Source organism: Cladophialophora carrionii, assembly GCF_000365165.1.
Source record: "Cladophialophora carrionii CBS 160.54 unplaced genomic scaffold supercont1.1, whole genome shotgun sequence".
Lineage (NCBI taxonomy): Eukaryota > Fungi > Ascomycota > Eurotiomycetes > Chaetothyriales > Herpotrichiellaceae > Cladophialophora > Cladophialophora carrionii.
Window position 1 is genome coordinate 3,276,841 of NW_008481816.1, and position 26,473 is coordinate 3,303,313.

Sequence of the window (26,473 nt, forward strand, 5' to 3'; positions counted from 1 at the left end):
CCTCACTCGTGGTCCGATCAATCAGTCGCCAGCTCCTACCTGCAGAACAGCCCTCAATCTGGTGGCCTGGCTTGCATACCAAGGCCCGCACTTTTTCTTCGCACCGCAAGATGGACGCCAAGTTTGCGCCTGCGAAGCGGGTGGCCGGGCAGAAGCAGGATGTCTGGTCGATAGTAAACGAGGCCGCCGCTGCGTCGCCTGTACAGCCAATCGTCAACATGGGCCAAGGGTTTTTGTGAGTATGCGCACACGCTCGCGACTTGTAAAGGTCATGCTTCTGACCGTGGGTTCGGCAGTGGTTACAACCCTCCCCAATTCATCATTGACGCTGCGAAAAGCGCCCTGGACCGAGTAGAATGCAACCAATACTCGCCTACGAAAGGCCGACCGAGGCTGAAGAAGGCAATTGCTGATGCATACTCACCGTTCTTTGGAAGGACGCTGGATCCGAAGACCGAGGTCACCATTACAACTGGAGCCAATGAGGGTAGGACCAAGTCGTGAAAGACACGATACATGTCTCTGACCAGGGTGCAGGCATGCTCAGCGCGTTCATGGGCTTCATCGAGCCAGGGGACGAGGTTATCATCTTTGAGCCTTTCTTCGATCAATACCTCAGCAATATCGAGATGCCCGGGGGCACAATCCGCTACGTACCTATGCATCCACCGAAGGATGGTGCCGAACGGACATCCTCCGCGGCGGACTGGACGATCGACTTCGACGAGCTCGCCAAGGCATTCAACGAGAAGACCAAGATGATCGTGTTAAACTCGCCTCATAACCCGGTAGGCAAGGTGCTGAACAAGGAGGAATTAACCCGGATTGGCGACCTCTGCTTGAAGCATAAAGTCCTCATCCTCTCCGATGAGGTCTATGACCGCTTATACTACGTTCCCTTCACACGAATAGCCACATTATCGCCCGAGCTGGCTAAGATCACGCTCACCGTGGGTTCGGCGGGCAAGAACTTCTACGCGACGGGCTGGCGCGTGGGATATCTGATTGGGCCGCCGGAGCTGATCAAGTACGTGGCCGCGGCACATACGCGCATCTGCTACTCGAGTGTCTCGCCTCTACAGGAGGCCGCGGCAATTGGCTTTGAACAAGCTGATAAAGTCGGGTTCTGGGACCAGCAAATCACCGAAATGAAGGGCAAGGTGGACCGGTTCTGCGAGGTCTTTGACGAGCTGGGCATCCCCTACTCTATCCCGGAAGGCGGCTACTTTGTCCTTGCGAACTTGTCGAAAGTAAAGCTGCCCCAGGGATACGAGTTCCCTGACCATGTGAAGGACCGGCCGCGGGATTTTAAGATGTCGTGGTTTTTGATCATGGAGCTAGGCGTGGCTGCCATCCCACCCACAGAGTTCTACACGGAGAAACGGGCGCATCTCGCGGAGGACTGGATGAGGTTTGCCGTGTGTAAGAATGACGATATTCTTGAAGACGCGAAGAAGCGGTTGAGGGGGTTGAAGAAGTATATGGCGTGAAGAGAGCAGGATGGATGCTAGAATCCCAGCATGTAGGACGAGATACAGCCAAAACGAAAATGCCGCTGGAAAGATTGTCCGCTCCTCGATGATACTACTCGCTACACTGTGTACATAGCAGCACTTGTTGTTTCACGGTGGCCGGTCGCCAATGTGCTCCAGTTGGAGAGGAATTTGGCATTTTCCAAGGCGCGTCCGTTTTCGGCACGCGTCCAACTCTCGGCCTTTGTGCTGTCAACAACAAATCCCACCATACCACCCGTTTTATCCCATACACTACAGAGCCCCTGCTGTCCGCGTCCACATTCATGCTGCGACCAAGGCAATTCAGCTGACTTTTTGGCGCGTTTGCGCCCCTTCAATGCCCCCGCGCCGCCAATGTCGCAAGGAAATCCCGCCTTCCCGGCTCGCAATGTCTACGCATCCTCGAGCAAGCTGCCCGACCGCACGGCGCAGAGACCCGGCGCAACTGCGCCGTCCCAGCAATACACGCAATCGACCTTCGGGCGCCGGCCCGACCAAATATATCAGTACGCACAATCGACGGCACCGCCTGTACTGCAGCAGCAGCAGCAGCAGCAGCAGCAGGCGCATGCGATGCCGGCAGGCCGACAGAGCACCGAGAAGGAACCCAACGCGCTGAGCGAGTTGAGCGAAGAACAGCGCGACGAAATCAATGAATCGGTACGCGCGTGGACGCTCGTCCTCCCCCTTGCAATCAAATGTGAAAATGTCGATCGATCGATCGATCAATCCATTAGTCGTGGGGGGGCTGAATGACTGACCGACCCAATTCCACATCACAGTTCTCCCTCTTCGACCTCGACCGCGACCGCCATCTCGACTACCACGAGGTGCGTGTCGCGCTGCGGTCCCTGGGCTTCACGGTCCCCAAGGCCGAAGTCGCCCAAATCATGCACACGCAGGGTGTGCCCAAGCCGAAATTCAAGAGAGGGCCCCCCGGGCGAGGCCAACAATCATACCACGTCAGCCAGCTGCTGCTCGCGCAGGTGCCGTTTCAGCGGATTGCGGCGCAGAAGATCTTCGAGCGCGACCCGACCGAGGAAGTGGAGCGCGCGCTGCTGCTCTTCGACCCCGAGCAGCGGGGATACATCGAGATAGACGACATCAGACGCGTGGCCCGCGAGCTCGGCGAGACGGGCCTTACCGACGACGAAATCCACGCTATGGTCGAGGAGTTTGACTACGACGGCACGGGCAGTGTCGCGAAGGAGGCCTTTTATGCCATCTGTTTACAATGAAGGGTGGGGGTCCAAGATGCAAGAGTGCAAACACCTTTTTTTCACGACGTGACGATACCTATGACACTGGCGCTTTGGTTGGAACTGCATTGGCCAGCTGCGGCGTTCGAGTCCATTGAGTTCTTGGAGATCTTGCCCACCGACTTGTCCTGTCCTAGGGTAATCTACTCAAGCTTGGATGTTCATACCTTCAGGCGTACTGCAAGGCAATGTTTCCCTGGCGTGGTCTGGCAGGATGCCGTGGAGGTTTAGTGGGAGGATTTCTCCCGATACCTGCATTCTCGGGACCCCACGGAGGACACTACCGGCTTCGGCGTCATTGTTCTTGGGCGGGCACCGTCCTGGATCAGCATACGACGCAGCATACCGTCCTCGGCTCTCACACGTCTCACATCGAGCCTAGGAGGATAGGCGAAGGTTAAAGTCGTGGAGCGTGTCCCACCCAGAAGATGACCACTGCATCCTCTGCACGGCCATTCTATCTACGCTTGTCTTCATGAAGACGGGATTGTGCGGCGAGCAGTCCCACGATATTCAATGTTGGTGACTTGTGACTTCGTACCTCGGGGATCTGGCCTCCCCCAGCACAGCTCGGCTCGGACGAGGGAGCGTGCCAGAGCTATCCATCTTTTTGCATATCCCGAAACCTGTCCGGTGGAGTCAGGCAGTAAAAGGACCGTCAGATGAGCGCGTGAGCGCGCATGTATTTTGGGCACGGGGAACTTGGATTGACGAGGCAATGTGTGAGACGTGCTCCGACCAGGCCCTGAGAGAGGGCGCTGGAGGCAGGGAGGCAGGGTGGCAGGTTCATTCAGATGGTGAAAGGGACCGGAGAAGAAGGTGTAGCAATTAGAGACATGTTGATGGTGAATCGAAGGACCAGCGAAAGCGACGTCATACTGTAGGCATCTGCATCTCTCCAGAATTCATCCTTTTCTCCAACTCTTCTGTAATTAATTATCACTGAACAGCTGAGCGTGGACGGGGACATTTGAACCCACGCAGACACGACCAGTAGAGCTGCCTGCCACGCTCCTGCCGGTCCTGGAGTAACGCCTCGTAAATTACTCCGTACTCTCTGTTGCTGTACTTTAGTCCCTCGCACGGAACCTGCCAATTGCGTACGCCAGGTTGTCCTTACCAGTTGCGAAAAGCGCACATCTACTCGCGCTTCTCTTGCCGCAAGTGGCAACTCCTTGCATCGCTCTGTTGAGCAAGGGACCCTGAGTCCGGCCAGCCAGCCAGCCAGCCAGCATCGCCATGGCGGACGGCGCGGAAGAAACACCAGCCCAGCGGCAGGCGCGCATTCGGCGACAGAAGCGTGAAGCCAAGATCACGAGCACTGCGGCTGAAAGACTGGATAAGATTACGAGGCTCAGTGGGAGGACGCCGGAGAGTAGTGAGTTTCTTCTCTTTCTCTTCCATGCAAGAGTCGAGTCGAGTCGTTCGCCCTCGACAATACCTAGAGTTACCACCCTCGACTTACGTTCGAATGGAGTCGTTTGTCCTTACAATAGGCGCACACTCTCCCTACATTCAAGTTGTGGCCGATTTACTTCCTGGATCAAGCAACTAACACCAGATCCTACAGTGCGAAATGAGTCGCCGGCCTCAACACCGCCTGCCACGTCCACTCCACCGCCGCAGACAGCGCCGCCGCTGGCAGCTGCGACTTCGTCACTGACACCGGACCAGGTGAATGCGCAGGAGGAGTATTTGAGATCTATATTGAGACAGCCCCTGCCACAAGAAGGACAAGGTCAGACACAGCAGGAAGACCCGATGTTGAAGATGTTGCAAGCCATGATGGGAGGAATGGACGGTACCTCCGATCCAAGTGCGCCGGACGGCATGGGTGCAATGCCCGGCCTATCTCCCGACGACATCTCAAAGGCAACAGGTCTTCCTCCCTTTTTGACGAACATGGTAATGGGCAACCAGAAGGCTCCACCTAGCCCGGCCGAGATACAAGCGACGCGCATCTGGAAGCTTGTGCATGTGGTCTTCGCGATACTGGCAGGGCTGTACTTGGTGTTCAACATCCACAAATCCATGCAGACGTATGGTGAGAACCCGCCGGCTCCCGCAACATTCCAGAACCCGTTTATTGTGTTCTTGACCGGGGAACTATTGCTGCAGAGCGCACGGGTCTTGACCAAAGGCGGGTCGGGCAAAAGCGGGATAGGGCTATGGATTCAGATGGGCAAGGAACTATTCGGAGATGGCATGATTATGGTCTTCGGCCTGGGACTAGCGGCCTGGATCAAAGGAAGAGTCTGAATCTAGAAGCATACAACACCGCAGTCAACACCGCAGTGGCAAAGATTTGACCCTGTGGTCAGATGAGGTTTCTGAGAAATTCCGGGTTTGACAGCCAAATACTCTGATCGGTCAACGAATTCACGTACCGATCTGTACGGCACTGAGCCAAGACAGCCACGCTACGGCGTTCGTCGCCTCTTGCATGGCGCCATGTCCAGCCAGCTCGTCAATCGCCCTTGGTGTCCGCTTGTGCCTCCGTACTAGGGACGCGTACCTCGTACAGAGTTTCGGAGCCCTACGAGCTGCCGTAGGCGCGACCAGGGTTCCGACCGATGATGCAAGGCCGAGGACTGTAACAGACCGCTGAGAGGCTCCCACGCGTTGTGACACTGGTATGCCCCCCCGTGCGGGGTCCTACTTAAAGAGTGCTTGGTCCCTAGACGTCGCCTCCGCACAGGTATCTCGACCACATCTGATCGTCAACGCCTCGGTGTGAGGCAGACCCTCGTCGAAACAGATCGGGGCAGTTGTGTCTGACCATGGCCAAAAAAAGGCGGATGAGCTCACACTGCGGATGGGCTTTTCGGGCGCGTCAGCCACTGCATGGCGGATAAAAGGAAAAGGATGATGGCGGGGCCTGCTGTGTACCGTTGGTTGGAGGGGTGCAAGCAGGGCACTCCACCTGTATCGAGGGGCATCGCTGATGGCCGGCAAGATCCAATCGAAGCAGCTCCAGCTTTGCGGGGGCGCCCATCCGACGCTGTTGTCCCAAGCTGTTTCCGTAAAAACGGTCTTGTTTGGTTCTTGGTGTGACGATATGCCAATGCAAATCCGCGCGAATCTTCGACACAGCCAGGTGTGCAGGTCACTCGATCAAGCCGCGTCCCTTTGCTCCATGGTCGGCGACTGTGCGAAGTAGCGTCATCAGCATTTCCTGCAGTTGACGGCCCTGTGGTGCGCCATTCTATATTAGAGCTCCTGATCTCCCCGCCGTGGAACGGGTCCTGCTTTCCTGGTGTCCACTCGCACCGTTCGTGCGCAACTAGAGCCCCCAGCACCCGAAGCACGATATAAACATAATCTCTTTCCCGCTCCAGAGTCGCTCCAAGCCGGACTTCTACTCTCCCCTTCCCCAGCCCTTGCCCATTCTTAAGTGCCAGCTCACCGAGCAGCTCATCACAATGTCCGAAGGAGACGTCGCGCCTCCCAATCCCAAGAAGGACGGCCCCGTCGTGGTAAGCAGATTTGCTTCCTTTCACCCGGATTTCGTGCCTCTCTGGTGAACTGACCACGCACACGCAGGCCGAAGCCCATCAGGTCGATACCTACCAGTATGCTTGGAGAGCCCGCCTCCTCCGCTGACTCGCTCGTGCTAACTCGCTCACAGTGTTCCCAAACCGTTTTGGAAGAAGGGCCCCGGCAAGGCCCACATCAAAGACCTGGACGAATACTGGGCCATGTACAAGGAGTCGATCGAGCAGCCAGACAAGTTCTGGGGTAAAATGGCCCGAGAACTGCTGGACTGGCAGCGAGACTTCAAGACGGTCCACTCCGGTACGCTTGCCAATGGCGACAATGCCTGGTTTCTGGAGGGCCAGCTGAACGCCAGCTACAACTGCGTCGACCGCCATGCAATCAAAAACCCCGACAAGCCGGCCATCATCTACGAGGCCGACGAGCCAAGCGAAGGCCGCGTCCTCACCTACGGCGAGCTCCTGCGCGAGGTCTCACGAGTGGCCTACACCTTGACCCAGATGGGTGTCAAGAAAGGGGACACGGTTGCGCTCTATCTGCCCATGATTCCCGAAGCCGTCATCTCCTTCCTCGCCGTGACCCGGATCGGCGCCGTCCACTCAGTTGTGTTTGCCGGTTTCTCCGCCGGCTCGTTGGCGGATCGAATCATCGACGCCAACTCCAAGGTGGTCATCACCACAGACGAGGGAAAGCGTGGTGGCAAGCTGATCGGCACAAAGAAGATCGTGGATGAAGCTCTCAAGAAATGCCCCGACGTCCACCGAGTGCTGGTTTACAAAAGAACAGGTGCGGACGTGCCCTGGACCAAGGGCCGAGACTTCTGGTGGCACGAAGAGACGGCGAAATACCCTTCCTACATTCCCCCCGAGCCCGTCGCGTCCGAAGACCCTCTGTTCCTGCTATATACGTCAGGTTCGACCGGCAAGCCGAAAGGCGTCATGCATTCAACTGCGGGTTACCTGCTAGGCGCGGCTGCGACCGGCAAGTACGTGTTCGATATCCATGACGGCGACGTCTTCTTCTGCGGCGGTGACGTTGGTTGGATTACCGGCCATACCTACGTCGTATACGCGCCTCTCCTCCTCGGTGTTGCGACCGTCGTCTTCGAGGGCACCCCGGCCTACCCCAACTTCTCTCGCTACTGGGACGTCATTGACAAGCACAATGTCACGCAGTTTTATGTTGCGCCGACTGCACTGCGCCTGTTGAAGAGAGCCGGTGATGAGCACATCCACCACCAATTGCACAAGTTGCGCGTGTTGGGCTCCGTAGGTGAACCCATCGCAGCCGAAGTGTGGAAGTGGTACTTTGAATCCGTCGGCAAAGAGGAGGCACATATCGTGGACACATATTGGCAGACAGAGACTGGCTCCCATGTCATCACACCCATGGCTGGCATCACCCCCACGAAGCCCGGTAGTGCGTCTCTGCCTTTCTTCGGCATTGAGCCCGCCATCATCGACCCGGTCTCGGGCAAGGAAATTGAAGGCAATGACGTTGAAGGCGTCTTGGCTTTCAAGCAAGCATGGCCAAGTATGGCCCGAACCGTGTGGGGTGCGCACCAGAGATACATGGACACATACCTGAATGTCTACAAGGGTTACTATGTGAGTCTGTGTTCGAGCGCTGCAAGAGACGTTTGACTGACACGATGAACAGTTCACTGGTGACGGCGCTGGTCGTGATCACGAAGTAAGTCCCCCCCTTTTCCCACTTCCGCAACGATCTCGAGGTCCCCGTGGTGATGTCGTCCTGTCGATATGAGCAAAACACTGATGATCTCCCAGGGCTATTACTGGATTCGTGGACGTGTCGATGATGTCGTCAACGTATCAGGGCATCGTCTCTCAACGTCAGAAATCGAAGCTGCTCTAATCGAGCATGACGGTGTTGCCGAGGCTGCCGTGGTTGGCATAAATGACGAGCTCACTGGCCAGGCTGTCAATGCCTTTGTGTCGCTCAAGGACGGCGTGGATCCTGGCGAGCAGATACGCAAGGATCTCATCCTCCAAGTCCGCAAGTCCATCGGGCCATTCGCTGCACCAAAAGCCATCTTCGTCGTCGATGACCTTCCCAAGACCCGATCCGGCAAGATCATGAGGAGAATTTTGAGAAAGATCCTAAGCGGCGAGGAGGACAGCCTTGGCGACACTTCGACTCTGAGTGACCCGGGTGTGGTTGACAAGATCATCGAGACTGTCAAGGCGTCAAAGAAGAAGTGAAGGAGACAAGACTGGTTCGGACCCGAGCAGCCAGGACACAGCCATTATACATATACCCAATCATTGCCTCTGGTCGATTTCTGCCTGCAGTGAGGAAAGCACATAGCTTTTCGTAGTTGGATAGCTCTGCAGCATCTCACAATTCTTGCGCCTGCTGCCTAGCCCACGTATTGTTCTGGACCATGATCGATCACTGCGCCGCCTGTAGATAGCCTCGTCCCATGCGTGCCGGACACAACGCCAAAGCACCAGAGTGGTGAAAGAGGTGAAAGAACCCAAATGTGCCGTCGATTAGTCATCTCCATAGATGTCATGTGACCGTCCCTGGACCGGGCGAGTTGTCCAGCTCAATTAATTGGAGACCCGTTTTCTGGTAAGCGCAGGCTCTATTCAACTCATCAACTGCGACCTCCTAGCGCGTCGCCGCTCGAGTCTGATCCATTCTTCTTGTCCGCAGGGAGAAACGGTGGCATGCTGGTATTGAGAAGACGCCGTCTTGCACGACAATCTCTCCGCCCATAGCCGTGCTGCCTGGATCGCTTCTGCGAGTCGACTCGGACTAAAAGCTCGTCTCAGCGCGTCACCCACGAATTTCCTTTCCCCCTTCCTTCACACCATATCTTCGTACGCTCTTTCGTACTCTCTTTGACTCGTGCCCTCTTTCGAAAATAGCGCGACGCGCATCAATCCCCGCCAGCATGTCTTTCGGCGGTGGCGGCGGCGGATTCTCCTTTGGTGCCAGTAACACCAGCAATCAGGGTGGTGGCTTTGGGGGCTTTGGGGCCAGTTCGAACAACAACGCAGGTAAGCAGATGTCACACCTCTTTCGATAAAGCTGCAAGGCTGACGGCATGGTATCAGGAGCCTTTGGTTCGAACACGAGCAATACTGGCGGCTTTGGTTCCAGCACCGCGACCTCGAATCCGTTTGGGGGCAGCACATTCGGGTCGAACACAAACACAGGAGGTACGTGAGAGATGTGCGCAGGCAGCAGGCTTCACTCGTTCAACTGCCTCACCTGGCAATACCATTTTTCTTCTTGTTCATCTCCCGGCTCACCTTTCTTCCAACCTCCCTCTCGAACGACTGGTCCGTGCGGACACAGCACAATGTCGAAATGGGGCAAGCCTTCGCCAATATCCAAGCGCAATGCTCCTATCTACTTCAGTCGTTCCAATGACGGAGATTCATCTCACAAATTGGAGAGCGATAGACTAACGACCAGCTCTGCAGGCTTCGGGTCCAACACCTCCACCACCGGCTCTCTTTTTGGCAGCAAGCCAGCGTCCAATCCCTTCGGCTCGACAGCCTCCAATACAGGCGGGGGACTTTTCGGCAGCTCAACAACCAACACTGGCGGATTTGGCTCAGGAGGTGGTTTTGGAGGTAGCACCACGAACAATGCATTCGGCGGCAACACCGGTAGTTCGGGCTTTAGCTTTGGTGCGGCAAAGCCTGCGTTCGGCTCGACTACCAATTCTACCCCGTTGTTTGGCCAGGGCGGCTCAGGAACAACTGGCGGCTTTGGTTCATCTTCAAGCCCCTTTGGCGCTGCGGGTAGCGGAACTGCTCTGAGCAATCAGTCCGTCCCTCCCTCAGAAGGCACAGCCTCGACGCCGTATGCGCCGACCTTGGAGAAAGAAGCCGCAGGGGTGTCGAGCAATTACCAGAGCATCAACTTCATGCCACCATACCAGAAATACTCATTTGAAGAGCTGCGACTGGCAGACTACAATGCAGGTCGTCGTTACGGGAACAACACAGGCCAGGCCGGTGGATTTGGGACGAACAGTTTTGGTGGCTTCGGATCAAGCAACACCGGTGGGTTTGGCGGCAACACCAACTCTAATCCATTCGGCGCTGCGGCCACCACCTCGTCGGGCTTTGGAGCCAATACCTCAACGACGGGTTTCGGGAGTGGTGGCCTGTTTGGGAGCAAACCTGCTGGTGGCGGCTTGTTCGGCCAGCAGTCTTCGGCAGCTCCCTCAGGCGGCCTCTTTGGAACCTCGAACAATACGTCAACCAATGCTTTTGGAGGCGGGAGCAGCACCGGCTTTGGATCCGGCGGAGGACTCTTTGGGAATAACAACAACCAGAGTCAGCAGAAGCCTAGTTTGTTTGGCACCAACACTGGCAATACCGGCTCGACGTTTTCTTTTGGCAATACCAACACGTCCACCACGGGCACAGGCGGCGGCTTATTCGGCACCAACACCAACAACTCTACCACGGGTGCATTTGGTGGAAATCAGCAGCAGTCTGGAGGGCTTTTTGGAACCAACAACACCCAGCAGAAGCCTTCGCTTTTCGGCACGAGCACGGGTAGTTTCGGGGCACCGACAAACCAGAACCAATCTTCCGGGGGCTTGTTTGGAAGCAACACAAATACCAGCACTGGCGGCGGTCTCTTTGGCAACAATGCCAATACGAACACTGGCACTGGTGGTGGCCTGTTCGGAAGCCAACCCAGTACGAACGCTGGTGGAGGTCTCTTTGGGAGCACTTCCAATAACCAGCAGAAGCCCGGCGGTCTGTTCGGAGGTAGCACGTTCGGCAACACCAACGCTTCGGGTACAGGCACAGGTCTTTTCGGAGGGAATAATAACCAGCAGTCAGGTGGCTTATTCGGAAGTACCAACAACAACACTGGTTCGGGATTCTCTTTCGGTAACAACGCCAACAAGCCCGCGACTGGCTCGCTTTTCGGGACCAGCACCAACCAGCAACAAGGCGGCTTTGGCAACAGCCTCTTTGCACCGGCCCAGAGCACTCAACAGAATCAGCAGCAGTCCGAGTTCAAGACATCGTCCCTGAATGATCCCAACCCTTACGGTCAGACGTCCATCTGGACCGGGCTCCCAGTCCCGAGCCCCGACAACTCCAAGCCACTCTTCACTCCTTTGTCGGCAACCCAGAAAATGAAAGAGAGTCAATCCAAGCCACCACCAAGTCTCCGATTGAACCAGTCTCGCTACATGACCCCACCTCGTCGCTCGGGCTTCGGATTCTCGTACTCAACGTATGGCACCCCCAACAGCGCAGCCAGCACGCCCGGCGGAAGTGGCTTGAGTGGCAGCATGTACGGCAGCCGGAGCTTCAACGGCGGCAGTTTCGGTCGCTCATTTGGAAAGAGTGTATCGGTCAGCAATCTGCGGTCTCATTTCAACGCAGAGGGCAATGGCGTTCTCAGTCCGGATGCTTTCGCTGCTACCAATACCAGATGGTCTGGAGGCAGCATGCGCCGCCTGACTATTGATCGGAGCATACGAAACGATCTCTTCAGCCGGCCTTCCTTGCCCGCTTTCCCGACGAATGGGCTTGACAAGTCAACCAACGGCAATACCGGACTCGCTCCGACAAATCTCGACTCATCAGGTGCGGAGCCGGTGAACAAGCTCAAGAAGCGAGTTAGCTTCGACAAAGATACCGCGGGTGGCCAGAATGGCGCCTCGAACGGTGAAGCTGGGGCCCTGGTGGCGGTCGATGATGACGAAGACGAGCACGAGCGCAGCAGAATCACAAATGGAAGTGCCACACCTGAAGCCGAGCCTGTGCGAGGGAATGAGCTTGCTGTTGTTCCGGAAGATCGTGAGTCCAACGATGTATCTTCCCGAAAGGTAACTGTGCAGGCCAAGCCCGATCCTCAACCTGGTGACTACTGGATGAAGCCCACTCGTGCCGAACTCAGTAAGCTTCCGCGCGACAAGTTGTCACGGTTTGTTGGCTTCGAGGTTGGCCGGAAGGGATGCGGTAAAGTCGTGTTCAACGGCCCAGTCGACCTGACCAGCATTCCTCTCGACGATCTGTACGAGAAAATTGTCGAGATCCGTCTCCGTTCAGTCACAGTCTATCCGGACGCAAGCTCCAAGCCACCAGTTGGCAAGGGGCTGAACGTCCCTTCGACCATCTCGATTGAGAACTCGTGGCCACGGGCTCGTGGTCGGCCGTCCTCGGCCACCAGCGGACCTATCTTTGACAAGCATGTCAATCGCCTCAAGAAGATGAACGGTACTGAATTCGTGAGCTATGATGTGGCCACTGGCGTTTGGACATTCCGAGTTCCTCATTACACCCGTTACGGATTGGATTACGATGAGGATGACGAGTTGGGCCAGAGCCAACTTTCCGCTCCACCCGACTCACTCACAAGCTCTCGGTCTGCAGACGACTCGGGAATGGACGTTGACAGCGAAGAACATGATGATTACGAGGATGAAGGTGACGATGACGACGATACCTTTGCATTCAAGCAGAAGACGCTGCCGGGCGGTTATGGCCGCCAGTCTGCCATCGAATACGAGGATAACGTTCCCTCTGCTCAGGAAGTCGAGGACGGTCCAGCAGATTCCGGAATGGAGGAAGACGACTATGAGGAACAAGACCAGGATGAAATGAGCATGGCTGGTTCGTACCCGCCTCCAGCGGCCAGTCCTGCGAAACCGATCCTCAAGGCCAGCACCATGGGCACGCCCGGCAAAGCTCTCATTAATATTGATGGCGACTGGGCGGAACAGCTCCAGCGTACCATCAGTCCACGGAAGCAGAATCGCGACGCACTTCGAGAGGTCCAGAGCAAGGTGCTGCTGGATCGTGCATATGAACCGATGAAGCCGAGCTCGACGAAAATAGCGAACAAGAAGGACTTTCGAACCAGCATCGACATCATGCACTCTCTGTTTAGCAGACACGAGGAGAGAATGGCGGACTTGAAGGGGAGGAAGGGCAAGGCGCAGTCTGAGCCGGATTTCGAGGTTTGAATTTCCCCCTTTGCTCCCTTTGTTTCCCCATCACTCTTTCTTGACCCCTTGTGCTCTGATCCCTGCGGCGGATTGGAATATTGAATGAAATCTCAGTGAAGGGACGAACTTGATGCCCAGAATGTCAGACAGGGGTATCAGGGATCAGAGACCAGGGCACGGTCATTTGCTCATAGCACAGATATGTAGGTAGTTCAAATGAAAGTACATTGCTGAAACATTTCGTCTCTCTAGTTTCCATATGCCAAGCGCGCAAAGACCTTCGACGACCAAGCCCAAGCCGACGCGATCGAACTCGGGGAAGACGACAGGCGCTGGCACGCCAGTTTCAAGCCCCATTTCACGGCGACAAACCAGCTCATCTACAAGTCAGATGGTCTGGCAGGCGATAACGGCTGGACCACGGAGCTATTGGCACACAGTGAAGCGACCGGCAAGGACATTGTGGCTACTTCGCTCCAGGCAGCCAATCTCGAGAATGTACGTGAGAGCAGATACTCGGATGTATTCGCCGCTTTCTTGAGTTTTGGCTAACTCATCATCCAGGCCGCCATGGACGCCAATGCTCTTCTAACGGACGCCCAGGTCTCTGTCAAGGACAACGTCCCTTCCATCAAACACGATGTCCTACCATTCTCGCAAGTCAAAGCTCACTTGGCCCAGCAACTTGGTGGGACCGACGAACTTGACGTCTACGAGCTGCTGCACGTCCTGTTCGATGACTACGAAGACGAATTTACCCTCGGTCTGTCCCGCCAGCAGCAGCAAGAGTATATGCCGCGGATTCGGAAAGATCGACTGTCGAAGTATCTGGCCGACTTGGTCTGGCGCCGACACGGGGATCGCATCAAGGCAGCCTTCAAGATCAATGCAGCGACCGCTGCTATCCTCCAGTTGACCGCGAAGAACGTCCACGCCGCATGTGATGCGCTGATGCAGGAGAAGGACTTCCATCTCACGTTGCTCGTGGCGCAGATTGAGCAGGCTGATGCGGCCTTTCAGGAAGACATTGCAACTCAGATCTCCGACTGGCGCGGACAGGCTGTCATTTCCGAGATGAGCGAAGAGATCAGAGCCTTGTACGAGATCCTCTCCGGAAACACCAGCATTGCACAGGGCCGGCAGAATGTTGCCGTCGAAGACCGTGCTTCGACCTTTGCCATTTCGGAGAAGTTCGAGCTCGATTGGATCCAGGCTTTTGCGCTGTGTCTGTGGTATGGCAAACACAAGAACGGCGACATCGGTGAGATTGTGGCGGACTTTCAGAGCAAATTGAGCTCCAACCTGGAGTCGGCGACCCCGGTGGGCAGCAACGGATATGAGGATCCTCTGTGGGTTGTGCTGAGGCTTTTCGCCGGCAAAAGCAAGGGAAGCCGAGCAAATGCTGCCGCCGTCAAAGTCGAGAAGCCGGTTCTGCCCCAGGCCTTGTCTGCGCTGTCTCAACCATGGGACTCCCAGAAGACGTTCCGCCTGTACAACGCCATCGCCGCAGCGCTGTCCGATGTCTCTATTGACCAAGAGAAAGCCAACGCCCTCGCCCTGACGCTGGCCTTTGAGCATTCGGCCCGTGGGAACATTATCGGAGCCGCGTACGCCCTCCTGCACCTTAGCGATCCGACAAAGCGAGCACGTCAGATCCAGGATCTTCTCGACCGCCACGCTGCGAGCCTACCGGCCCCGCCTTTGTCTCAATCTCAGTCCCAGCCGCTTTGGACCGCTCTTACGAGGGCGTTCCACATTCCGACCACATGGGTGTATCGCTCAAAGGCACTCTACACACGTTCATGCAACGAATCGCTCGCAGAACTCCATTATCTCGTCCTGGCGACGGACTATGCCCAAGCTCATGCGTGTCTGCTCCGCCGCGTCGCGCCACGGTTTGTCATTGATGAAGACTGGGCGGGTCTGAGCAACGTGCTCGCGACGTTCGGCGAGGATGCCGAACAGAAGGTCGATGCCGCCGTTGCTGCTTCAGCTGAGCAGGACACGACCCCCGAGTGGAAACGGGGAGGAGGCGTCTATGCGGACTTTGTGGCGCTGATGGCACTCATGGGTCCGTCACCCCCAGCTGCAAGACGCGCGTCCAGCCAAGATGCAACCGAGAAGCGCAAGAACAAGGCCGCGCTGCTTGAACGACTACAAGGCGTGCTGAGGGGATTGAACGCGCGGTTCGAATCAAGCAGCTCGGGTTCGGCTTCGGCATCGGCATCGGATTCCATTTCGCGCACATTGGACTTGACCAAGGACCGAGAGAAGCTCGAGGAGAGAGTGGCGCTGCGCGAGATGGGCAAGGCCGTGGCCAGAGTGATTGAGCTGGAGCATGGCGGCGGCGTTGCTGACCAGGTATGTTATCGCCCGAAGTGGACAGTGGGCACACTTACTACACTTTACTACCGTGACTACAAGGAACTAGCTAACCACAGTTTTATCCATTTTAGAAATCCATCCTCGAGCTACCACTCACCGCGGACGCAAGATTGGTCCACGCGCGAGCACTGGGTGTGGAATACTATCGTGGTGTCATGGCTGTGGCGCATTGACGTTGACGTTGACATCGACAGACAGGCAAGGGCGTACATCATTGCGCGCTAGGATTTACCATCAACAGCACTGTTTGATGTCCTGAATACCGAACCACAGGACCCACAGGGCAGGATGGATGGACCGGGGGGTTACTGTAGAATAATCATGGCGACTGGCTTCCGACTGCTGGCGATTGGCGTACGTACGGATGTATGTATGTGCCAAGGGAGAAATGAATTGAGATCCGACTTTCGCTTTCCCAATCCAGCATGAGGTGCAAGGTGTACTACAGTAGGCACCTAGGTAGGGAGGTATGTGTGCAGGCAGTGCCGGGGCCCATGCCTGGAAAGTACGTCTGTGTTCGATTGTTTGATAGAAAACGTGCATGTCGGGTGGGTAGAACGGGAAGGAGAATAAGTATGTACTGTGACGCTGCTGGGCCACGGAGCTGCCAACAGCACCAGTACCACATATGTGTGTGTATGTATAATGACCTTGTTATCTTGGGGTGAAGAGCGTCGGCCATGAGGATATAATTATACGTCCGCTCTGGGATCCACATAGAACGCTGGCTACTGTACTCGTACTCGGACGAGGTAAACTTTACGCTGGAGGGTGTTATTTATACCCTGTCCTGTACATTGTACACTGTATACTGTAAATTGTACACTGTATACTGTATACAGTATACTTTTCCCGGGGCAAAATAAACCGATAATGCTACACATTCTCTATACATCCTCTGGGAGCGGCTGACTCGGAACGGGGGAGGGAAAGAGACAAAGAGAAATAGAACCAGGAGGGGAAGGTGTTCACTCCAATTCCCCCTTTGGCCCTCGGTAGGCATGTAGGGACATAAAATCTAGTTCTAGTGTCAAGACAAGGTACAGGTGTAGTAGTGATGCGTATCTTTGTCAGGCACGGCAGGCCAGTAGGTGCGCTGCGCTGGGGTCTTCACAAGGCGTCCATTGCCACCGGACACTTTTGCGGACAGGGGGGCCACGAGGCTGACATGACACAGAACTGAGGATGTGAGGATGTGAGGATGTGAGGATGTGAGGATGTGAGGATGTGAGGATGTGAGGATGTGAGGATGTGAGGATGTGAGGATGTGAGGATGTCAAGGCGCAGAGTCCCAGCCCTCGGCGGCCTTTGCGGCCTTTGACAAACTCAGGAGACCGAGAGCATTGCGGGTTCTTAATCTGTCGAGGACGGCAGGATTGATCTACTCGTATGTGTGTGATGGGTTTTGGAAATAGGCGGACGGTATCGAAGCTCTGGAGGCGGAGTGGACCAAAATTGCCTCCTTTACCTACGATGTTGATTTGACGACCCAGAACAAGATCGCCATTGCTGCCTTTGGACGGATGATGTCTCAGGATTCGAACGCGACTTCTCAACGGGATAAATCGGTTCTCAGTGGGCGGAGTGCAGTCGGCGGTGAAGATAGATGCTGAGTGTCTCGTGCACTGAATCTGTTTCGCGACCATGGCGGGGTAATTGTGAACGCCTACACATTGTTGACACGTCAAACGTCAAACGTCAAACGTCCAGGAGAAGGCACACCGCTGCCGCCAATCCCTCTTGAACTGCTCCATCAACGTTGCATTCTTTTCATTCCTCGAGTGCATTCAAAACGAGAATCTATACCGCGCATCGTCTTGAGCAGCAAGAGTACATCCATCCGCCCTGCCAACTTCGCGACCATGGCTGCGCCACCTGAGATCACCTGCACCAACCTCTCTGGCAAGTTCGTCATGGTAAGAACTCACCGCTCTGAGCAGATGGGCCTTCGTTGACATCGATGAGAACAAATCGCTCTCGGACGACACCGACCCTATGTTCGCCCTCCAAGGACTGAGCTGGCTCACGAGAACCGCCATCCGTCTGGCAACGGTCGTGGTACGTCGGGCACCCTGACTCTGCTGGTGTCGGGACTGACTTTCCACAGCTCACAATCAAAGAGTACAAGCAAGACGACATCTATCACGTCGACATCACCTCGGTCGCCTCCGGCCTGTCCACGACGCAGGAGAACCGCACCCTCGATTGGAAAGAGCGAGAGCACGCTGACCGCATATTCGGCAACTGTCGAGGAAAGTCACGGCTGTGGAAGACAGGCGAATTCAAGATGGAGGGTCCTGGTTCAGAAGAGGATGCGGCGTTCTTGCAGGCTCACAAGCTCAAGGATGGGCAGACAGATTCGAAGTTCCTGGACGACGAACATGTCCAGAGCTTGGTGAAGAACGTGGACGATGCTGGAGGGTGGCAGGCTGAGATGGTCTGGGGCTTCGAAGAGATCAACGGCGAGAGGCGATATACTCGCCGCATTGTGGTCTGGAAGAATGCCGAGTTCCAAAGAGTCCGCCTGGTGTATGACTACAAGGGCCCGGCTGAGAAGAAGGACAATGACGAAGCGGATCTTGCATACGGGGATGAATGAACAGCTCGACACGAACGAAAGAACGACGATACCCATAAAGACGAGCACATGCTCATTAATGAGACACATTCTGCCGGCGGGCTCGAAGTTTCTTGCGCGCGTGCTCTTTTTTGAGGATGGAGTTGGCGCAACTGCATTCCACAGGCGCGAACGCTCACAAGATGTTGAGGTACTTCCCAATAGAGGGCAGCTGTGCCTTGGATGTTCTTGTACCCAGCATGTCTATCTTTCATATGCGATGCGAGGCATGCTCTTCGGCCCACTGCACACAGCACCGTCGGCGAGGAGTATCTGACGTCACTCATTCCACGTTGCGCCATTTTACGAGTACCTGTCGAGGCTTTGATCGAGGAAAGTCTTCCGAGCTCTAGTCCGTTTTTGGCGTCCAATGCGAATCTGACTGAGGCCTCGACGTTCGCACAGCCCCGGGCGGCCAATCGCATCGCCCCTGGCCTCGCAGCAGAAATGTCGCACGTTCCTTTTGACAGAGATCATGGGGATTAGCCGTGTGCAAATGCCTCAGGGAAAAAGTATTTGCCTGCGGCGAGGCTCTGAAGCCAAAGGACTCATTCAAGATGTCTATATAAAGGTAGGTTGCGCCGCATCTTGGCTTTCATCTCCATCTCCAGACAAATCAACACGAAAAGGTCGCCAGTAGTGGATACACCGGACTGAATCAGCACAATCATCACAGCCAACCCGACATCTAATCTTCCATACAAATAATAACACTAGTACATCAGCACAATGTCTTTCTTCCATCGCAACAACCAAGGCGAAGAGGAATCACCGCGTCGCCACAGCTCTGTCCGCGACCTGCAGGCGAAAGCATACGCCAAGTGGGTATCACAGGGCATCGCCAGAAAACACAGCAGCCCCAGCAACTTCGAGGCTGAAAGAGCCCGACGACATTCGTGGCAAGAAGAGGCAGCACGCTTGGGAATTGTCATGAGATCATGAACTGTACCACCTCTGGAGTTGGATTGTGAAAGGGATGGACTGTATCAAGACGGGGCTAAGGTGCGGTAGCACTGGTGTACATATACGCCACGGAATAACACCATCACATTAGAATGAAGGTCTTCCCAATAATCAAATCGAATGCTTGTCCTCGTACCTCGTAGCCGGTGGGCCGTGGACAACCGATCTCCGGCTCTTTCATGACTATGCCAGACCAAGTCAGTGAGTCGGTCTTCTCCCCTCAGTCCCTGCCGCCGCCTTGGCCGCCAATAGAAAAACAGCCGGACGGCGGCGAAATTAAAACCTCGGACGGGATTTTCTCGCCTCTTGACCTTCTTGGGGGTTTCTCCGCAACCGGCATGCTGCATTTCATCACGCTCCCTCTTCAATAAGCTGCTGGTGCTGGTGCTGGTGCTGCTGGTGCTTGCCCAATATTCTTTGACGGAGAGATATTGCTGTCTGGAGGGCGTACTCAGTGTCTGAACCGGTCTCCCGCTTCTCGTTGTATCTTATCATTACATCCTACGATGGCCGCCCGCCGGTCGCTGTTGAGAGCTGTCCCCGCCTTGACAGCCAGACGAGCCGCAGCCCCCCAGATCTCCAGAAGCCTCAGAATGGCGCCGAACGAGCAGATTGCGAAGCGGCGGCTGCATGCCACGACCCGGCACCTGGCGGCCACGAGCACCGCGGTCGCCGACTATCCCACCTCGCACGAGCAGATCCAGAACGTGGTCGACACGCACAACTTCATCGACAACGAGTTCGTGCCCTCCAAGACGTCACAATGGATCGACCTCAACGATCCCGCCACCAACAACCTGGTCACCCGCGTGCCTCAGTCCACCGAGGAAGAATTGAAAGCGGCTGTTGCATCGGCGGAAAAGGCATTCCCCAAGTGGCGGGCCACATCCATCATGTCCAAGCAGCAGATTATCTTCAAGTTGACCCACCTGATCCGTCAGAACATGGACCGCCTGGCCGCGGCCATCACGCTCGAACAAGGCAAGACATTTGCAGACGCCAAGGGTGATGTCCTCCGCGGACTGCAGGTGTGCGAAACGGCCTGCGGCATCACAACCCAGTTGACGGGCGAGGTCATCGAGGTCGCAAAGGACATGGAGACAAGATCCTACCGTGAGCCCCTGGGCGTGACGGCGGCGATCTGCCCGTTCAACTTCCCGGCCATGATCCCCCTCTGGAGCATCCCGCTGGCGACGGTCACCGGCAACACGTTGATCCTGAAGCCCAGCGAACGGGATCCCGGTGCCGCCATGATCATCGCCGAGCTGTGCAAGGAAGCCGGCTTCCCCGACGGTGTCGTCAACATCGTCCACGGCGGCGCCAAGACGGTGGATTTCATCATCGACGACCCGGTCATCAAGGCCATTTCCTTCGTCGGCTCCAACCGCGCAGGCGAATACATCTACACCCGGGGCAGCGCGCAGGGCAAGCGCGTCCAAGCCAACCTGGGCGCAAAGAACCACGCCGCCGTCCTGCCAGATGCGAACAAAAATCACGCCCTGAACGCCCTCGCTGGAGCGGCCTTTGGCGCCGCCGGCCAAAGATGCATGGCTCTCAGCACGCTCGTCATGGTCGGCGAAACCAAGGAATGGCTCCCGGAGCTGGCCGAGCGCGCCAAGCAACTGACCATCAACGGCGGCTTTGAGCCAGACGCCGATCTCGGCCCCTTGATCAGCCCGGAGAGCAAGAAGCGCGTCGAGGACCTGATCAAGAGCGCCGAGGACGAGGGCGCCACCATCCTCCTGGACGGAAGAGGGCAATACCCACCCAAGTATCCCAACGGCAACTGGGTAAGTTCTTTGCCAGAGACTTGCCTGACTCTGTCTTTCTTTCTTTTGTCGCTGTCGACACGCCATAACTGACTGACGTCCCCGCAGGTCGGCCCCACCGTCATCACGGACGTCAAGCCACACATGAAATGCTACACGGAGGAGATCTTCGGCCCCGTGCTCGTGTGCCTGAACGTCGAGACCACGCAGGAGGCCATCGACCTGATCAACGCCAACCCCTACGGCAACGGCGCCGCCGTCTTCACCCGCTCCGGCCCCACGGCCAGCTTGTTCCAGAAGGAGCTCGAGGCCGGCCAGATCGGCATCAACGTCCCCATCCCCGTGCCCTTGCCCATGTTCTCCTTCACGGGCAACAAAAAGTCCGTCGCCGGCACGGGCCTGGCCAACTTCTACGGCAAGGACGGCCTGCGGTTCTACACCCAGTGGAAGACCGTGACGAGCCTGTGGCGGGCCGAAGACGCCTTGGCCACCGACAAGCAGGTCGCGATGCCGACGCACTCTTAGGTCGAGTATGAGACAAGGAGGGATGGGAACTTCTTGAGTCTCCTAGGTTGGTCTATCATATCATATCAAATCGTCGTGTATATCTGGGAAGATTGAGAACCCCCTTTTTAGGACAAAGGGCGTTTGGTCGAAGCCGGCTTGTTCTAGCTGCGGATTTCTCGGGAGCGAAAATTGACCAAAGTACAAACAACAGGCTTGTGTACGCCTCTGCGCCCGGCGCCGACGTGGACTATGGAAAGGAGTGGTCCTCGTCGTGGCTGCGAAATGGCACTGGCTGTCCAGGCACATGATCAATTGCAAACATACAACGGGCCAAAAAGCGCATTTGATAACACGAACTTGAATGGCATTTTGATGCTGCATAACCTCATAAACCCTCCGCAGTCCTACCTGTCTGTAAATCAACAGACAGACTTGCTCCACTTGGCTCGGCTTTTATTCTGATGTACAGTGAAACATATCCCAGTCGCAAGCTTCGGCACAATTCGTGCTGGCGCCGATTCTCTAGGTAGCTGTGGCCCATCCTCCCGGTAGATCCTGGTTACCTCGACCACGAGGTTAAACGTTTCACTCCAGTGTCTCTTCTCCAATCACATGTCGGCCGTGCCAACAGACACATCCTCCGATCAGTGTCAGCCTAGTCGGAGCTGCCAGTCGATCGAGTGACCCTCTTGTTGACTTCCGCCTTAGCTGTCTCCGCGCCAGAGGCAGCTGCATCCTTGACCTTGGCCGCGGAATCTGCGGCCGTCTCCTTGGCCTTTTGCGCTGTTTTCTTGATGTCTTCCTTACTGGGGGCGGCGGCGGAACCACCAGCACTCGCAAGGCCAACAACGATGGCAATGAGAAGGGCAAGGGCCCCACCAATACCACCAGCAACCTCGGGCATGAACTTGATGGCCTCAACGGGATCCTTCTTAGCCAAGGTGATGAAGAGGTCGAGCTTCTCTTTGATGAACGTGACGGGATCATCGGTGAACTTGAGGTCGGAAGGAGACTTGGGAATGTCGGCCGGCTTTGGTCTGCTCTGTTCATCTTCAGCTTCCTCAATCGGTCGCTTGACGTCGTAGGTCTCTTCACGGAACTTGGCAGCATCCTCAACAGAGTGACCAATGTAGATGTTGTCGAAGGTGATATCAGATTGCATGGTCCAGATTTCGAAGCCAATAGCGCCAATTGGCTCGAAGTTGGCGGGGGTCTTGTCCTCGAAGTAGTCTGGGTTGGGGATCGTGCGAGGCGCCCAAGGGCCCTTGTAGTCAGGATTCTCAATGTAAGGCGCAGTCCACTTGCCCTTGTACAAGGGATTCTTTATCATTGGCGGAGACCATGGGCCACAGCCGGCAGCTTCTTCACACTTGGGGTTGGGAACTTGGGGTGGAATCCAGTCGCCATCTTCCTCATCGTCCCAATCTTCCGGCTTCTCGGCTTCCGGATCGGGAATCGTCAACGGTTCGTCCTCAAGCCAGTCATCAGGCTTTTCGGCGTCTTCGTCGACAATCTCGTATGGCTGGTCCTCATCCCAGTCTTCTGGTTTGGTGGCCTCAGGATCAGGGATGCGGGCTTGTTCGACCCAGTCATCAGGCTTCTTGTCCTTCGGATCATCAATTTCCTTTGGAGGGTTGACGGCGGGAGAAAAGTCTTCGAGGAGAGAGCCATTCTTTGCAGATTTGTTGTCAATCAACATCTCGAAGGTATTGTCGGGCTTCACAATGAGAGTGTACAAAGTGGTGAGCTTGCCAGTCTTGGCCTGGGGAGGACTCTTGAGGTGCTTCTCCTCGTACTCGCCAGTCTTGGGGTTCTTGTGTTGGAAGATGAAGTGCACCTGGAAGTCGTTAGATAGGCTAGTCGGGTATTGTAGGCAGACTCACCTTGTTAGTCGCGCCACACTTGTCAGGACCAAACATGATCACGTAGGGTGAAGCATTGGAGAACTCTTCAGCGTGTAGTTCCTTGTTCTCGCGCAGCAGCTTCATGTATGCGCCACCACACTCCAAGCCATTCTGAAGCTTGACCTCGTACTGGACCACAAGAGTCTTGTCCTTATTGTTGATGACTGCAGGGAATTTGGCTGAGATGGCATGGTGAGCAGCAGCATTTTTCACGACGAGACCTTTGTCGCCGATAATGCCGGGCAAGACAGTGGGCTCTTCGACAGACCACTCGCCGACATATGCCCAGTCTTCATCACTCTTGGAATCCTGCTTCTTAGCATGTGAAGGGGTCCATCTCGAGTCCCAATCGTCGGTGAATTGTTCGAGGAAGGGAGCCTTGAGGCTTGTCGGCTATCGTGAGGTCAGCATAAGGGCGGACGACGCGTGACGGACAGGTCACTTACCGTGAAGGTAGGGCGCTCAACGGCACTCGTTGAGGTCTCCGCCTCCTCTTGTGCCAATGTGGTGCCGGCGAGGAGAGCGGATGCGTACAGGGCCGGAGCAATTGCTGCGTTGAACCTCATGGTGGGCAACGAGCGTGGTGAACGAAATGACAATCGATTGACCCGAACCTGAGAAGGGAAGCGAGGGAGAGGAGGATGGTCAAAGCAAAAGATTGGGGGGAGGTTGACCTCTGCGACAGATATATTTCGAGTTGCGGCGGAGGCTTAAAGAAAGGTGTCTTTAACGAACTTAACTCCACCAGGGGGAATTTCAAATGTCACTTCATGACCCAGAGATCGGTGAAGCTCCTGCCATCTGCGCAGTAACACAAAGGCGGGGGATCACGTGAATTCATTTGCGCCGTTTCGTCCATTTTCACTGAGCTTCTTTCCTCTTCTGCGGCCCCCCATCGTTCACCCTGTGCGACAGTGCACAGTCACTTTTCTTCAGCCGCCACAAACATGGCGGATCTGGGAAACGACCACCTGGTACAGTCGGATGACCCTGAGCATCCTGCAAACCTGATTCCCAGGTTATGCAAACAGTTCTACACCCTTGGTAGGTGAAGGTGGTAAGTGGTCTACGCGGGCCGTCGAAACTGACTCCCTTCAAGGATGGGTCACTGGCACTGGCGGCGGCACCAGCATTCGCAAAGATGAATATGTCTACATCGCTCCATCCGGGGTCCAAAAAGAGCTCATGAAATCCGAGAACATGTTTGTGCTCAAATACCCGACACCCAAATACCCTCCATCTGCACGAGAGTATGTTCGCAAGCCTTCGGATCTGAAGCCATCCGCATGCACGCCACTGTTCCTTGCTGCGTTTGAGCGCGGAGCTGGCTGCTGTATCCATACACATTCTCAATGGGCGGTTCTTGTCACTTTGCTTGTCGAGAAGTTGTTTGGCAGGGAGGCATGTTTCGAAATTAGCAACATAGAGCAGATCAAAGGCATTCCGAAAGGACCGGGAAAAGGCATGCTGGGATTTCATGACACCATGCGAATCCCCATCATCGAGAACACCCCTTTCGAGGAGGACTTGACGGAGTTCTTGGAGAAGGCCATGGAGCAGTATCCGGACACGTATGCGGTGCTGGTGCGGCGGCATGGAATGTAAGTACATTGACTTGTTGCCCGAAGGCATTGCTCACACTCGCTGCAGCTACGTCTGGGGTGATAATGTCGCCAAAGCCAAAACGCAGTGCGAGAGCTTGGACTACCTGTTCCAGTTGGCTGTGGAGATGCACAAACTGGGTTTGCCATGGACCTGAGTGCCTGGTGAACCGTCAGTACGAGGACTTTCCGATCCTCCTTCGTTCCCACTTCCGCCAGAGGCATTCAACAAGCCTCGGCCGTTACCAACCTTTCTCAACATGCACAGTAACTGCCACGGAGATAGAGTATTGTATTCTGGAGTCTGATGTCTGATGAAGCGCGCGGTCGTTTATGTAGACTCTGCGCTGAGCAAGAAATATCTAGGCTGATAGACTTGGTGGTGACGGCCCCAGCTCTCTGTTCCAATGTGCCAAGATTATCTCCATGCATTTCTGCGTGGTTGTTTCTCCAACTGCTTGTCCTCGTTTCCACTGTCCTCACCCAAACGTCATCCAGGATCATATCATTTCCTCATCTGCATGGCCAATGTATTGACGGGATCCCGGTTCACTGGTGACTAGCAGGTCGCCCTTGCTCAAAGATATGTCCACAGCTGCCTCGATGACTTCGGACCCGCAGAGGCCGGCAGCATCATCAACACAACGCACCAAGGAAGCTAAAGACGCATTCACGGCTTCGCTCAATTCTGTCGGCGCCAGCATCGACGCGGAGCTGCAGGCCCGAGCCAAGAACATCCACGCCAACGCGAAGGCTCTGACCAAGCAGGAAGACGACTTGAGAAAGGAGACCAAAAGTCTTGCGAAAGAAAACGATTCTCTCCAAAAACTGCTAGAGAAGACGAAGAAGGAATTCAAGGGGCTTGATGATCTAGACGACATCATGGCAAACCTCGATGCGGATATGGCAATGATCGAGGAGACTTTGAGGCTTGCAGAGGAGGAGGAAGAGGAGGAGGGGCAGGTTGCAGAACGGAAAGCGGGAGAGCATCCGCCTTCTGGACGATAACTGATGATGACGACGGAAACCCGACTCGACGATGCATGGCAGTTGTGAGGTGATTTGGATATGACTGCCGTTCTCTATTCATTCGGTTTTTGCTAGGCTGGTTCTGTTGGACAAAGTAACGAAGGGTTTGTGCTGATTGGCACTGACAATGCAGTGCTACCCTATCTGTTTCGATCTGAAGGCTCCGACGTCTTGAATTGCCCATCTCTACGCTTCATTGACAGATGCGGCTGTGCAGCCTCTGCCTACAGCAAGGCTGTTTGGACTGCCAGTTACCACCAGTCACGTAGCCTCGCGTTAGTGATAAGGACACGCGTTAAATTGTTCTGATGCGGCAAGTCAACTGGACTAGAACAAGCCCCGTTCGCAAGGCTGGGAGACCAGCCATGACGTAGATGTGATTCCGCAAATCAGAAGCTGCGTTCTCCGCGACGCCCTTCGAAATATGTAGCCCGCGTCCTGTACGGAATACATCTCAATTCCCCATGCG

The 26,473-nt window shown here is 55.6% G+C and overlaps 10 protein-coding genes across 10 annotated transcripts; 9 read left to right on the plus strand and 1 right to left on the minus strand.

The window, feature by feature from the left end:
- Window positions 1-110: 110 nt before the first annotated feature.
- Window positions 111-1,490, plus strand: G647_01159 (uncharacterized protein; the record flags this gene model as incomplete). Its single annotated transcript, XM_008724560.1, has 3 exons — window positions 111-235; window positions 297-487; window positions 538-1,490. 3 exons carry the CDS (start codon window positions 111-113, stop codon window positions 1,488-1,490), a joined length of 1,269 nt encoding a protein of 422 aa, XP_008722782.1.
- A 378-nt stretch (window positions 1,491-1,868) lies between these two features.
- G647_01160 (uncharacterized protein) lies at window positions 1,869-2,752 on the plus strand (the record flags this gene model as incomplete). Its single annotated transcript, XM_008724561.1, has 2 exons — window positions 1,869-2,174; window positions 2,297-2,752. 2 exons carry the CDS (start codon window positions 1,869-1,871, stop codon window positions 2,750-2,752), a joined length of 762 nt encoding a protein of 253 aa, XP_008722783.1.
- Window positions 2,753-4,012: 1,260 nt separating this feature from the next.
- G647_01161 (uncharacterized protein) lies at window positions 4,013-5,032 on the plus strand (the record flags this gene model as incomplete). Its single annotated transcript, XM_008724562.1, has 2 exons — window positions 4,013-4,151; window positions 4,344-5,032. The coding sequence occupies 2 exons, from the start codon at window positions 4,013-4,015 to the stop codon at window positions 5,030-5,032; spliced, it is 828 nt and encodes a 275-aa protein (XP_008722784.1).
- A 1,163-nt stretch (window positions 5,033-6,195) lies between these two features.
- Window positions 6,196-8,490, plus strand: G647_01162 (acetyl-coenzyme A synthetase; the record flags this gene model as incomplete). Its single annotated transcript, XM_008724563.1, has 5 exons — window positions 6,196-6,249; window positions 6,317-6,345; window positions 6,402-7,875; window positions 7,928-7,960; window positions 8,056-8,490. The coding sequence occupies 5 exons, from the start codon at window positions 6,196-6,198 to the stop codon at window positions 8,488-8,490; spliced, it is 2,025 nt and encodes a 674-aa protein (XP_008722785.1).
- A 1,109-nt stretch (window positions 8,491-9,599) lies between these two features.
- On the plus strand, window positions 9,600-15,787 carry G647_01163 (uncharacterized protein; the record flags this gene model as incomplete). Its single annotated transcript, XM_008724564.1, has 4 exons — window positions 9,600-13,241; window positions 13,482-13,727; window positions 13,794-15,590; window positions 15,686-15,787. 4 exons carry the CDS (start codon window positions 9,600-9,602, stop codon window positions 15,785-15,787), a joined length of 5,787 nt encoding a protein of 1,928 aa, XP_008722786.1.
- A 1,689-nt stretch (window positions 15,788-17,476) lies between these two features.
- Window positions 17,477-18,213, plus strand: G647_01164 (uncharacterized protein; the record flags this gene model as incomplete). The annotated part of the gene is made up of 3 exons (XM_008724565.1): window positions 17,477-17,530; window positions 17,580-17,672; window positions 17,722-18,213. The coding sequence occupies 3 exons, from the start codon at window positions 17,477-17,479 to the stop codon at window positions 18,211-18,213; spliced, it is 639 nt and encodes a 212-aa protein (XP_008722787.1).
- A 1,487-nt stretch (window positions 18,214-19,700) lies between these two features.
- G647_01165 (methylmalonate-semialdehyde dehydrogenase (acylating)) lies at window positions 19,701-21,488 on the plus strand (the record flags this gene model as incomplete). Its single annotated transcript, XM_008724566.1, has 2 exons — window positions 19,701-20,984; window positions 21,072-21,488. 2 exons carry the CDS (start codon window positions 19,701-19,703, stop codon window positions 21,486-21,488), a joined length of 1,701 nt encoding a protein of 566 aa, XP_008722788.1.
- Window positions 21,489-22,125: 637 nt separating this feature from the next.
- G647_01166 (uncharacterized protein) lies at window positions 22,126-23,940 on the minus strand (the record flags this gene model as incomplete). Its single annotated transcript, XM_008724567.1, has 3 exons — window positions 22,126-23,307; window positions 23,354-23,767; window positions 23,821-23,940. 3 exons carry the CDS (start codon window positions 23,938-23,940, stop codon window positions 22,126-22,128), a joined length of 1,716 nt encoding a protein of 571 aa, XP_008722789.1.
- A 381-nt stretch (window positions 23,941-24,321) lies between these two features.
- Window positions 24,322-25,133, plus strand: G647_01167 (methylthioribulose-1-phosphate dehydratase; the record flags this gene model as incomplete). Its single annotated transcript, XM_008724568.1, has 3 exons — window positions 24,322-24,418; window positions 24,474-24,975; window positions 25,025-25,133. 3 exons carry the CDS (start codon window positions 24,322-24,324, stop codon window positions 25,131-25,133), a joined length of 708 nt encoding a protein of 235 aa, XP_008722790.1.
- Window positions 25,134-25,578: 445 nt separating this feature from the next.
- On the plus strand, window positions 25,579-25,983 carry G647_01168 (uncharacterized protein; the record flags this gene model as incomplete). Its single annotated transcript, XM_008724569.1, has 1 exon — window positions 25,579-25,983. One exon carries the CDS (start codon window positions 25,579-25,581, stop codon window positions 25,981-25,983), a length of 405 nt encoding a protein of 134 aa, XP_008722791.1.
- Between the last annotated feature and the right edge of the window lie 490 nt (window positions 25,984-26,473).